The sequence below is a fragment of the Drosophila melanogaster genome, chromosome X (assembly GCF_000001215.4).
Source record: "Drosophila melanogaster chromosome X".
Lineage (NCBI taxonomy): Eukaryota > Metazoa > Arthropoda > Insecta > Diptera > Drosophilidae > Drosophila > Drosophila melanogaster.
Window position 1 is genome coordinate 22,946,340 of NC_004354.4, and position 13,851 is coordinate 22,960,190.

At 37.7% G+C, this 13,851-nt stretch overlaps 1 protein-coding gene and 1 long non-coding RNA gene across 3 annotated transcripts, besides 7 other annotated features; both read right to left on the reverse strand.

Annotated features, from left to right (window-relative positions):
* Window positions 1–506: part of a mobile genetic element that runs on past the window's edge.
* Window position 507: 1 nt separating this feature from the next.
* Window positions 508–10,189: a mobile genetic element.
* Window positions 3,539–7,997: a mobile genetic element.
* Window positions 5,583–5,905: a mobile genetic element.
* Window positions 10,190–11,431: 1,242 nt separating the features above from the next.
* Window positions 11,432–11,495: a mobile genetic element.
* A 198-nt stretch (window positions 11,496–11,693) lies between these two features.
* Window positions 11,694–11,761: a mobile genetic element.
* lncRNA:CR45502 (long non-coding RNA:CR45502) lies at window positions 11,737–12,488 on the reverse strand. Its single transcript, NR_123992.1, has one exon. It is a non-coding gene; the product is annotated as a long non-coding RNA:CR45502 (long non-coding RNA).
* Window positions 12,489–12,516: 28 nt separating this feature from the next.
* Window positions 12,517–13,752, reverse strand: CG40486 (uncharacterized protein). 2 transcript variants are annotated; one of them, NM_001042846.3, is made up of 2 exons: window positions 13,051–13,752; window positions 12,517–12,774 (listed from the first exon to the last, which is right to left on the reverse strand). In NM_001042846.3, exons 1-2 carry the CDS (start codon window positions 13,624–13,626, stop codon window positions 12,607–12,609), a joined length of 744 nt encoding a protein of 247 aa, NP_001036311.2. In that variant the 5' UTR covers window positions 13,627–13,752; the 3' UTR covers window positions 12,517–12,606. The 2 variants fall into 2 exon arrangements, with proteins under 2 accessions (NP_001036311.2, NP_001036312.1); NM_001042847.3 differs by having other exon boundaries at window positions 12,537–12,774.
* Window positions 12,951–13,020: a mobile genetic element.
* Window positions 13,753–13,851: the final 99 nt, after the last annotated feature.

The following is a 13,851-nucleotide window of genomic DNA, read 5'->3' on the forward strand; positions in this document are numbered from 1 at the left end:
AACTCATTGTTTACTTAATGGGAAATTGTTTAATAATTTTCGTATATATGTAGAATATACATATACATATATATGTATTTATATGTATATGTATATGTATATATGTAGTAAAATAATCATATGGATTATTTAAATGTCATAAATTTAAAAGAAAAAAATCAACAAAAAAATTATAACAAATTAATAAAAAATATACCCTCTCTTAGCGTCTATCAACTTTTGGAGACGTTTTGGTACAGAGTGTACCAAACTGTGGTTATAATCTATTGAAATATACTTCCATAAGGCTTGAATTTCCAAAATCGTTTCTTCGCGACTCCTAGATATGTTTGCACGCCTTTTCTTTATACATATATGACCAGAGGTTTTCTATTATGTTGAGGTCTGGACCTTGAAATGGCCAACCCAATGTGTTTACGTTAACATTTTTCAGAAACTGCGTAATTAGCTTGGCTGGAGTATATAGGACTCCCCAAAAAATTTATCACCAGAGGGGAATGCATGATGCTGCGCAAATGGGATACATTATGGAAAATCACTAAAGCATTACTGTTTTTTTTGAAATAATTGAAGTGGCCGGTTTGGACCACCCAAATACGCCACTCCCCTTCCCGTAAAGAGAACCCTATACTTATACTTGGGCTGGGACTGATGGATATAGTATGGGAAATGGAGTTTCTTCTATTTCTTTTTGTTGTGTTTTGATTTGAATTTTTTCTTATTTTAAGTTTCGCATACAGCATCATAAATGGCTTAAGTGGTACATATCTTAAATATAAGTACAACAAAATTAGTGCAATTATTACAATGATCATTAGTATGTAAAGTGTAATATTGTTCTCTGAAATCATGTCAACAATGTCGTTGTGTTTTACAATTTTTATTTTTGTTATATTTTTTTCTGGTTTTAACAGATTTTCACTTAAAATTATACTATTGATTTCCTATTTGCATTGGGTTTCTCCTATCATTTTGTTTCCTTCCATTTTTATATTGTATTATTAATTAAATTTTGGCAATTCTGGTTAGGAATGGTTTGGCTTATGTTCCAGGTTACAATTGTGTTCGGTTATATGTATTATATTATTTCGTTCGTGTGCATTGGCTTCAAATTACAAATTGGATTTAAGTGTTTAATAATATTGGTGACACATTCATTTTTTTATTTTCGGTATTATAAACTTTATTTTCCTTTTCAAAGTATGATTGTGTGTCTGTGTAATCTAGCTGATAGCCGTTGGAGTCTGGGTAAGGGATTTATTGTGTTTATTAGTGAAAAGTATGTGGGTTTCTGGGATATGATTTATAATTGGTTATAAGCAATTATTTAATCAAATAATCAGGTGGCTGTGAAATTGAAAATTGATTATTTTTCTTTTGTTTTTTGAATTGTGTTTTGTAGTAGTGCGTAACTCCATTTCTATTAGTGATTTTGTAATGGTCAAGGTCGGTCTGTTCTACATTTTTAGTTAGTTTAAATGGATTTTCTAATTTGCCTTTCTGTAGTGGACCTTTTTTGTAAATAGTGTCAATATTAAATACCTGTCGGCCTTCATATATTTTATCTATTTTCTTTTGCTTAATTTTTTGAGTATCTAATATTGGTTGCGTATAAGAAAATTTGAGCAGGTGTCTGTCCAGTAGTGTCATGTTTAATTTTATGGTTGAATGTGTAAAGGATTGTTTCTATCTTGCTTAATTTTACTTCTTCATCATCAGATGAATTGATTATACGACTTTTTTCATTTATTGTTTTGTGTAATCTTTCAACGTCTGCTACCCCGTTTTTTGCTATATTGAGCTGTTATTCGATTTCTTCTTCTTGAAGCCATCGCATCAAAGCTAAACTGGAGAAAACACCGTCTCTGTCCGACTTTGCTCTAGTGTTGGGAATTTAAAATAAATATCAATGCAACTGATGTAATGTTTTCCCTCAGATGAATAAATATCTACTACAAATTTTTCTCGGCAATGTTCCGGTTTAGGTGTGAATTTTAAAGGCATTTTGGTGTTTCTATGTCCTGTTTTGGTCAAATTGCATATGTTGCATTCGTTTATTATATTCTGGGATGCCATAGATGGTAAAAAAATTAACAAAAATTTTTTTGGTAAATCGATGGAAATTTACAAGAATAATAAACATATGAAAAAATTTCGAAAAATGGAAAGAAGTGATTTTCTTTAAATAATTTTGTCATTTTCTGCATACCAGGGTGTAAAAGTTTTTTATGTGATTGAAGTATGATTTCTTTGAATTCGGCGTATGAACCAACGTTCTTTAATCGGAAAAGACTGCGAATTACTTTTGTGTAGGTGGTATTAATAATTTCGATGTGTGCTCTTTGAATAATTTCAAAGTCTACATCGTTCTCAATATAAATGGTAATGTTTCTATGGATAAAGTGATCGAGTAAAATTTGTCTGACCTTTTCAAGTGTCACTAAATCATATTAAATTGTGGTAATTGAGTTATTGAATGCTCTACTTTATTTTTATCTGATTTAATAAAGATTATTTGTTTTTTGAAATAATTTATTGGTTTTTCTGTTAAATTAATAACGTTGCTATTGTCTGCTGCAGAACTATGTTGACTAACTTTACTATGATGATTTTTTTCAATTTTAATTCTTGATAATGCATCGGCAACTTAATTTTCCTTCCCTTTAATATAATCGATTTTTCCATCTTTCTAACTTAGCATTCGGTTCCTTTGAGTTACGAAGCCATCTAAGAGAGGTTGATGGTCACTGGCAATGGAAAATTGTCGCCCTAGTTAATAATGTCGAAAAGTTGTAGTGGCCCAAACTATGGCGAGTAATTCTTTTTCAAAAGAACTGTACTTTAATTCGTGTTCGTTAAGTGTTCTACTAATAGAAGATATAGGATGACCGTCTTAAGAAAGGACAGCCCCGAGGGCCATGTTACTTGCGTCTGTAGTTAAAGCTTATTTCTTTTCAAAATCAGGTCATTGTAAAATTGGGTCTCAAATTATTCGAATGCCTCTATGTACTTAAGTTTTTGCGTATCTATCTTTGCTCCTTTTTTTAAGCAGCTGGTCATAGGTTTAGCTATGTCTGCGTAATTTGGAATAAATTTGCGATAATAACCTCTAAAGCTTTTATCTATTTTACTTTTGTCGAAATTGGGTATGAAACTATGGCTTTAACATTGATAGGATTTGGTTTAATACCATCAGGAGTTATTACGTGACCAAGAAAGTTAGCTTCTTTTTTTAAGAACTCACATTTGTCGCAGTTGCAATTTTAAATTTGCTTCAGCAAGCTTTGAAAAAACTGATTGTATTGAATTCAAATGTTCTGTAAGGGATGTTGAAAAATTATAATATCATCCAGATACACCAAACAGTGTTTGTTAGCAACGGTCAAAGGATATTATTCAAGCACCTTTGAAAAGTAGCGGGTGCATTCCTAAGGCCAAATGGCATTCGAAGGTATTCGAAATGACCGCTCTTGGTGGAAAATGCAGTTTTGGGAATTGATTCCTCGTCCATTTTTATTTGGTGAAATCCCTATGAATTTTAGCTTTCAAAGAGAACGGTCCTGTTTTTTTTTTGCGCTGCGATTTTTATTTTGTGTTTGTCAAACCAGCCGATGTTTTTAATAATCTTCTTTAATTATCATATATTGTAAACATATTTATTTAAGATCCGTTCGCTTCGCGAGTGATTCTTTGTGTTTTGTGCAGTAGTTTAAACAAATATACAAAGTATTTTGCATTTTTCTTCTTTTTGTTTTGTTTACTCTCCCTTTTGTGCGTTGTTCGCAGTGCTTTTTGGTGTTGTTTTTTTGCACTGTGCACCTATTCTCTTCATACAATTTTTCATATTCTCTTCACTCTTTCGCTCTCCCACACAAAATCTAACTTTCTGAGCTGCAGACTGCTCTCTTGCGGTTCTTTTAACAGCTCGCTTGAAAGTTTTGATCTTGTGTTTTCGTGCACAGTAGTCTGATTTTAGATAAACATGGAAACAGTAAATGTTGTCTGCTTTTATAAAAATTGCTGCCAGGTTATAAAACCTGAGCAGCCGAAAATGTGATAGAATGGTGCATACTAAGTGCACTGGTTTTAATGTTCGAACAAGTGATGACCTAGCAAAGGGTAAACACCTAAATTACTGTTGTGATGCTTGCCTTGTGGTTGCGAATGCAATGAAATCGTTTATGCGCCAAACTAAAGGTGGCGTGGCTAGAGATAGTTTTCGTCGAGCTGATGATTTTCTTTCCGCGCTTAATTCACAGTTAAATGGCCTTATTAGATGAAGCTATTAGATGAATCTCCAAAGCGCAAAAAAAGCCGCTGAGGGTAGGCTGCCTAAGGCGAACGCCCCGCAACCACGTGCAAATGATCAACAGGACTCCACAGCTGATCAGCTGTCTATCGCAGCAAATCCGCAAATGTTGCTTAGATCGGCAACTAAAAAAGATTCGGAGCAATCCGATCAATCCGCTGTGGAGGGAGCCCACCCTGGGATCGCTAAAGATTCCGAATTGTCTACACTGGTTTCTCAACCAGTGATTCCACCTGGCCCGATTAGTTTACCACCACAAGGGAACATTGAGTTCGGACTACCGGCACATGTTGGCACTTAGCAAAGACACTAGAATATTCTAGGGTCTTTGCACTTAGGAAATACAATCTGCAGGGTGATCCCCTAATCAAGCATTGTCTGATGTATTGTCTTATAAACAAGACAAAACAAAAGCCGATAATATAAGAGTGGAAAAATTTAACTTCTCTTACGCTAGGGACATATCATCTTTCAAGATAACTGAGCTATTTTCGATTATATGTTTGGGTGATTTTTGGCCGGATAATATGGTGGTAAAAGAGTTGGAAACTAAGATCTAAAATAGGAAAAAGGGGCCCGTGGGAATTAAACTTCCCTCACGTGGCCAGACCACTGCACCATCCGCCTCTTCATCTTCCTCCTCTTCTTCAAAAAACTAACAACGAATTTTACTATCTCCTATCAAAATGCTAGAGGCTTGCGTAGCAAACTAACCAAATTGTATTGTGATAGCCTTTCCTTTGCCTCCCATATAATAGTGTTCACAGAGACTTGGTTAACGCCGGAAATACTTAACTCCGAAGTCTTCCCAGGGATGTACACTATATATAGGTATGACCGTCCCTCCAGACTGGGAGGTGGAGTTTTAATTGCGGTTAGATCTACCCTCGCGTCGGAGGAGTTACTTTCGGACAAGTCCCGTAACTCAGAATTCATATGCGTAAGGCTGTCATTTTCCGACAGATCAGTTTATATTACGTGCTCGTATATTCCGCCATCTTCTGAATTCCCAGAATATCTGAATCATCTGTCAGCTATCCAATCCATCTTAAATAAACTGTCTGACAGGGACCAATTGGTAGTTCTAGGTGATTTTTTTTTCCTCATATACCTGACACAACGTGGTATCGTTGTCGCAATTAATTATATTCGAAACTCTCTTGGTCGATTGTTGGATCTATGTCTTGTAACAAGTCCTAAATGTGTGTTTCCATATCATCCTACTTTCAAGGTGGCAATCGACATAGGTACGGTATTAAAAGTAAATTCCTTGTTTTTTTTTATTATATTAACGAAATTATTTCATTTAATTGACTAGCGTACTATTATCCTTCTTGGACAACTGAAACTGATCGGTATAATTTTAACTATTCTTATTATCTAAGTTGTTTTTTACAAAGATTATATGATTAAGAGTATTAAATAAATGGAATGTTTAGTAATATTTAGAAGATTTGAATTAAGTATGAATTATGTCAAGTTCCGGTCTTGAGGGTGGTGGCGTTTTAATCTTCTTCTCGTACTTGTCCGATGGCTTTGGGCTGCGATACTTAGTCGTCTAGCTAGACTATTAGGATGCGATTCTAGTCTGTCGTTGTATAAAAAGTAAATTCAGAGAAGTCAACAAAGCGAATTCCCTGTTTTCGCAAGGCTTATTTTCGGAGGCTAAACAATTTTATAGCTGGCTTTAATTGGTCCGATCTTTACTCCTGCAACATATTGATGGATGTCATTAATATGTCTTATACCGCAATTAAATCATTTTTTCACTCTTCCGATGTACTATCCGTCAATCTCTAAACCTCCATGGTTTAATAAAGAGTTGACACACCTAAGAAATGTAAAGTCCAGACTTTATATAAAATTTAAAAATACCGGTTTTCAGTCCATCCTTTGTAAATATTTAAGCGCTCGGTTAAACTTTACCATGCTTAATGCTCAGTGCTACAAGAATTATTTAAACCGTTATAAGTTCCAGCTTGCAGAGGATCCGAAACAGTTTTATAATTTCGTTAGCACTAAGCGAACAACAAGTTCTTACCCTTCCTCGCTATTTTTTGAAAACACTACGGTAACATCGGATCAGGCAATAGCCGATCATTTCGCCAAGTTTTTTCAAACAACATATTCAACTTTACCTCATTCCGAACAGCCATCTCTTATGCGGTATCTAAGTCGAATCTAATAATTTGCCCCACTATAAACGAAAGCTCGCTGCTTAACGATCTTCAGCGTGTTAAACCGGTCTATTCGCCTGGTGCCGATGGAATCCCTGGCTGTTTGCCCAGAACTGTTTATCTTATCTCTGGAATTTTCACAGTTCCCTCATATATTGAAGGAGTCCTTTGTGATGCCTTTTCATAAAAAAGGTAGCAAACTGAATGCAAGCTATTACATCTCATTTGCAGCACCTTTGTAGATCAATCATATCACCGTGTCAGCGTGGTTTTATGAAACGCCGATCAACAACCACTAACCTCTTGGAGCTAACTTCTTTCGTAGTACAGGGATTCATAGCTAATCTTCAAACAGATGTCATCTACACTGATTTTAGTAAAGCATTTGACTCTGTTAATAATTACCTTCTATTAAGGAAAGTTGATCTTTTAGGTTTCCCTGTTGATCTTCTAAATTGGATTTCAAGCTATCTGAATGGCAGGAAGCAAGAAGTCCTCTTTAAAAATTCTATATCTTGAATTCTCCGAGTCACATCCGGTGTCAAACAAGGGAGCCATCTTGGTCCGCTTCTTTTTACCTTATTCATTAACGACCTCCCCTTAATAATAAAACATTCGCGAGTACTTATGTACGCAGACGATGTTAAATTATGCCTCCAGCACAAGGACATTTCGCGCCATTTGGACTTACAATCCGATCTAGACAGCTTTCAAATATGGTGCCGTGATAACGTATTAAACTTAAATGGCTCCAAATGTAAATTTATGACCTTTTGTCGTGTGAAACCAATACGCACGACTTACACTCTAAGTGGGTGGCCTTTGGACAGAATAGCACGAGTTGGTGATCTTGGTGTTCTTCTGGACCTTAAACTAAAATTTTCCGACCATATTTCGACTATTGTCAATAAGGCCAGGGGTGTGCTTGGAATTATAAAGATGGTCTTAGGAATTTGATGATCCTTACTTGACTAGAACCTTATTTATTTCGTTAGTCCGTCCGATTCTTGAGTGCGGATCACCTGTTTGGAGTCCACAATACGTAGTCCACTCGGACCGCATTGAATCGGGCCAAAAAAGTTTCTTACTTTTTGCCTTGCGGCGCCTAAATTGGGATGCTAACCGTATATTACCTCCTTATTCCAGTAGATTACTTTTAATTGATTTACCTTACCTAGCTAACCGTATAACTATGCTTGGAACAGTCTTTATTTGTAAGCTTATTTGTGGTGATGTTGAGAGTCCCGACTTGCTTAGTCGGCTTAACTTCTCGGTTCCAAGTAGATTCACTAGAAACTATATACCCCTTATCTTAAATCATTTTTGGTACATAATTAGATCCTACAAACACTTATATTAATTATAGTTATTTTACATTATATTCATTTCCTAGTTTCTGTTCTCTTTTCTATATCGCGTCTATCTTCTCGCGAATCGAGCCGTACGATACACGGCAGCGCCCCTCAGTCGGTTGGATGGGATGAGTGGCCGTGGGACACGTGCGAAAAAAAGATCGATTGTTGTAAAGTATTGGCATTTACCCAGTTTGTCGAGAATTTCGTCCATTTTTGGAATTGGAAAGCTGTCAGGTATGGTTATTTCATTAATTTTTTGCCAATTAGCATATCGTTATTATTAGAAAATCTGTGTACATAAAATGGTTCGGTTTTTTTTTTTAATACTATTTCTGTTGTTCAAAGTAATAGGGCCATTTGTTTTAACATCTTCACATCTACTATTTTGAATAGGAACACAAAATATACTTTCATTGATCATATTAATTGCGGATCCTGTGTCTAGAAGGCATTTGTATGTGCACCTTTGTATGCTATTTCTATGCATTCGTGTTGTCCGCGGCTGTTGACCAAAAATTTTCGTTTGATTAAGAGTTATTTTGATTTTAGCGTGTTGGACCTGTTGTTGCTCTTCATCAATAAACCCATGATTTTGGTAGGGATTATATTGATTTTGGTCATTATACTGTTGTTCATAATAATTAAGTTAATGGTTCAAATTCATGAGCGTCTTGAAATCTCATTTCGTCAATAGACATTTTGGGTTGTTCAATGTCCGATGGTCTTAGTCGTTTAGTAATCGGGAAGTTAGTATTTTTAGATGTAGAGGGTTGTTGAGGGTATGTATTATGTATTGGTTGGGTCTGAAATAATTAGGTGCGTGCCACATTGGTGGGTTGTTAGTCATCTGCTGTGTATAGCCTGGTCTAAATGGTTGAATGTATTGATTAAAATTAGGTTGGAAGGGTTGGGAATATTGTGGGTAGCTAGGTCGATATTCAGTTTGAACATTTGTATTGAATTTTTGTGCTTTCGAATGATGATTATAATGATTAGAATTTGAATTTTTATTACGATATTCTGGGTTTTTATAAAATTCAAAATTAATGTGTTCTTCATAAATTCCCTAATTTTGTGTAATGGTAATTAAGGATCTTAAGTCTGTAATATCGTGATGAGCTAAAATAGTAAATAATTGTATGGGTAGTTTCCTTATCAGTACCTTAATAGCCTGAATATAAATAAGCAAATCCGATTGGTTACCTTCCAGGTGTAGTTTCGAAATTATAATAATAATAAATAATTGACGTCGTCTTTTCACTTCTTCGCAGAATGCTGAATGCTATCTCCCTGAAGTTCTCCAGAAGTTTGTAGTTTTGAGTTTGAGTTTGAGTTTTAAATTCCGCGATGAGTCTTGCTTTAGGGGTAGGCAAATCTTCGTTGTTCAGAAGTCCCAAAGATCGTGTAACCTGTCCGTCCAAATACCTTTCGATGGCTCCCAGTAGAATCCTCTGTTGTCGGACATAATTTGTTTGGTAGAGCGAAATTACGTAAGCCACTCTGCTGACGAAGGTGTTTGGAGCTTTCTGATTCACCCTTGAATGGCATTTAAGCTGCCGACGGGCTTCAGCATGGTTTTTGCCGCTCAGCGCAACGATTTGGGGTGCGGCAATAATTGGTTGTGTCATTTGTATTGTACATTTTTAAATTTTGTGTTTTATTTTTTTGTTTCGGATTCAATGTTATTATTATTTGTAAGTTTTCTAGTTTCACTTTTTTGTTGTTCTGTTTTTTTTTTTTTGTTTCATATTTCACTTCCACTTTTTATTGGATAAACGAATTGGAATTATAATCCAAGTTGAAGAGTTTTCACGAATTTATTTTGGGAAATGTTTCGACCACTGGACTATGAAATTTAACTTATTTTCCACTCGAAGGTTCTTCTTTCGGATACTTTTTGTATCCTACCGACTGCGCCAGTAAAATTGTTGTTATATTTTTTTGAGTCGAACTAATGTGCTGTCAGTTGACTAAGGACAACGCTAAGAAATAAAAAATTATCGGAGAAATAGTTTTCACGTCTTTATTCTTTTGATCTCTGCTTAATATTAAAAATCAAATGCAAATTAGATTGAGGAGATGTCTCAGTATTTTAACAATATTTGTATTTCGGGAGAGCCTCGCTTTTGGGTTCTTAAGATTAGGAGAAGATTCAAAGAGAGCAGTCAAATCTGCTTAGGTCAGGCATTAGGATGTTTACAAGAACGGCTAAGTGCCGCTGCCAAAGAATTCTTGAATAGAAACGGATGTTGCGCAGCTAGGATACATTATGGAAAATCACTAAATTGCATTACTGTTTCTTTTGAAATAATTAAAGTGGCCGGCTTGGACCACCCAAATACATCATTATATGTGTAACACTACCTGGCTTCATTGATATTTCAAATCATGTATATTATAAAACCTTATAACGATTATCTGACAGTCGTTGTACTTGTAGTGTTCTTAACTGCTGCTATGTGGCAGCAGCAGAGATACAATTCAGAGAGAACAACTCTTCATAACCCGCCAGTGGAAATGAGACAGCGCTAGAAGCGGTGCAAATCAGAGTGCGTTGCACGCAATGCAAAGGCTACGATTATGTATTCCGGAATTCATGGAGTTTTAAAACTTTCAAGCCCATAAGCCACAATGCCCACGTCTCACACAGCTTGACATTTATTATCAGGCGCTCGCCGACCCACTGCGTCGCTTTGTACACCCTAGCAAAGGGTATTTTATTTTTTGAAACCCCTTGAATTATTATATATGTTTACTATTCTCCATTAACACAAGGAGTATGAGAAATATGAAAAATAGCCACGACAGCGAAGTTTTAGGTGAGTAATCAGATCTGAGTTCTTTGTGTCTTTCGTCACTAAACTCATTTCGCAAGTGTTTTTGGCGTGAGCTTAGTAGGGTAGGCAAACTCTTTTATTTCACTTTTATGGGCCAGACTAAATAAGTGAGAGATATGTGATGCCGGGTAGGAAGAAGAATGAGGGTCGGAGTACGCTTGCGGTCTATGGTCGGTTGGTTGTCCAACGTACGTGGTACTGCAGGACCGACATTGGACTTTTGATTTCGCCAGCAGGGCTTGGGCGTAACTCGTATATTACCAAGTCCGCACACGTTTCTGGGAAATAACCATTTTCGTTAAATGTTTTGTAAATGTTTCCGCTCAAAACTTTATAATTAGTTGACGCTGCAAAGAGCGAAAGCGGAAAAGGGGAGCCTTGAAAGCCCCGCGGAAATTATGCCAGTTGAGCGCATTGCCCATTGCGATATGACTGAGCAACTCCGTTGGGCCATCCGAAAAGGGGCTTATAAAGGGCTCGGAAGCCGATAGAGAGACGAACAATTTTAATTGATAATTGATTGATTATATCTGGGTATAAAATTAATTTAAAAATGTAATCATTTTCATTACTTTTAGCTTGGTCTTAAAAAACACAAACAAATAGTGTGTGCATGACAGATTTGGGCGGCTTAAAGGCGTTAGAAGAGGCGCGGCCAAAATGTTTTTGGTTTACCGATAGAAATTGGCAAAACAAACAATAAAACGAAGAAAAATCAAAACAATTTTCAAAAATGTTTGCGGGCAATAGAGTGGGCGTAGCAAAAAGTTTTTTGGCAAATCGATAGAAATTTACAAGACTAATAAAATTATGAAAAACATTATACAGTTATAGTGTTTAGTGGATATGTGATTAGGGGACACGGTCCCCTATTATACCCATTGCGCGTAGAGTAAAAGGGTATACTATACTATACTATAAAGTATGTAACAGGCAGAAGGAAGCGTTTCCGACTATATAAAGTTTTTAAAGTTTTTAGTTTTATTTTTTTTGTATTCCCCAAAATTATATTTCGTTCGTATTTCCACTACCTGCGTAACGGGTATTTGATAGTCCCGGAAGACGACTATAGCATTCTCTTTTGTTTTTATTAATTTTTCGGTGTTATTATTAGTAAAATAATATAATACATAATCGCTGTCGCGAAATGATTATTTTTGCTTGGACTGGAAGATGCACGCGAAATTAGATATTACGAAAATTAGTTAATTAAATATAAGGGGCGGGGCGACGACCACAGTTTTTGGGATTCTCATTGATATGTTCTAGTGTAAGAAAACAAGGCTCCGATCCATGGGCCTCAAAAGATTTGTCTGTAACGGGTAAGTGTTCGGGAAGGCGACGCCAGTGTAGGTCATCATCACCCTTGGCATGCCCACGCTGGCGGAAATTTCGGGAGCGCCAACGCGATGCTCCAGTCATAAAGCTTCCTCTTTACACTCGGCCTGTGTGTTTTTTTCAACACATGTATTATAACTAGGTAACCATTTGGCGTACAGCCTCGTTGGTAGTGGAGATTTGGACGCAGAATATGTCTCCTGGCGTCCTTTTTAACCTTAGATCTTGCGTTATTGGATGCAGTCCTTCGTGGGAGAAGCTCCGTGCCTTCCCGCACTAGTTCCCCAACAGGAACCTGCGTGTGTGTGTGTGTGCGGTTGGACACACGTACGCTTTCAATATTGACAGAGAGCGTTCTTGTTGCAGTGACAGATGTTGCGTCACCTGTTCCAAACTCCAACCCCCCGCTCCCGTAAGGTCTTGACATGCTTATGCTTGCATCTTCATATTTATGTCATTCCTAGTTTTTTACAGCAAGCGACACAGTCCGCCCAACGTATGAGATTTCCAAAAAATATACCCAATTTCAGTCACTTTATTGGCTGCGCACGGTCTTTTTATCATTATCGTAATGACATTTCGGGACGGACTTAGAAAGGCTCTCCTAACGGCTTAATGGTCAGCTCGTGCACCTGGACATGTGCGGGTGTGCCGAGCACGTACATGATGCCTGCGGCAATGTCATCCGGTTTTAGCATCGGCAAAATACCGTAGCCGGAGGGCAGAATCTCCGTATCGGTCACACCTGGAGTGATGCTCTAGAAAAAACAGGAGATAAACAGCTTGTAGACTTGTCGGTTATAAAAGAGTTCACTTCCTTAGTTGATACTCGTTACTCAGCTAAAAATGCGACGTAAATTAATACTTTGAACTTAATAATTGGCAAGAAAAACAATACAACGAAGAACGTTCCGTGACGTCTATTACTCTTGAATCTGCACGCTTAATCTTAACCAGCTTTTATAGTTTCTGAAATCTCGAAGTTGATACGGACGGACATATATATACTATTTGATCGATTTTTGTGCACTCACTGTGACCTTTATCTTAGTCTTGAATCCGCGCAGCTCCTGTCGCAGGACTTCCAACATGGCCGTAACCCCGTGCTTGGTAAGCGGATACATGTTGAGCACCTGCAGCTCGTCACCAGGTGGATTGATGATGTTACGGCCCGTTAGGCTGTTAATGAGGATCACATGGCCATCCACCTCGCGTTGCTGCATTGAGCGAAAGGCGCGGCGGGTGCAGATGACCACGCCCATCAAGTTCACGTTCAGGACCTGCTGCAGCTGCTCTAGCTCCAGGGTGAGAAGTTGTCCGGGGTTCAGGCATCCCGCGTTGTTCACCAGGATGTCACATCCGCCGAGCTGCTCCTCGATCCAGTCAAAGGCAGCCGTCACCGAGTCCAGATCTTCGACATCGCAGTGGATGGCATGCAGGCGGCCCTGCAGCTCCGGCGGCAGTTGTTCCTTGATAGCCTTCATGCGGTCGACCCGACGGGCCAGACCTACAACAATGACCCCTGCACTCACCAAGTGGCGTGCCACTGCAGCTCCTATCCCGGAGCTGGCACCCGTGACCACAGCCACGCGATCATGCCAGCGTTCCATCCCTAAGATTCTCGATGAGTATTACGAATGCTGTGCCTCCCAAGCCAGGTTCTCTTTGAGTATTTTGGTTGTTAGTAAGTATTCTTCCAGGCCCAGCTCCTAGGCAGTTCTCCTCACAACTGACTGCAGATGGCACCCACTCATCCACTTATATACGCCACATATCGGCCTAGCTTGGCAATAAAAATCAAATATTTAAAACCGACCGCCCCAAGCGCGCAGTTC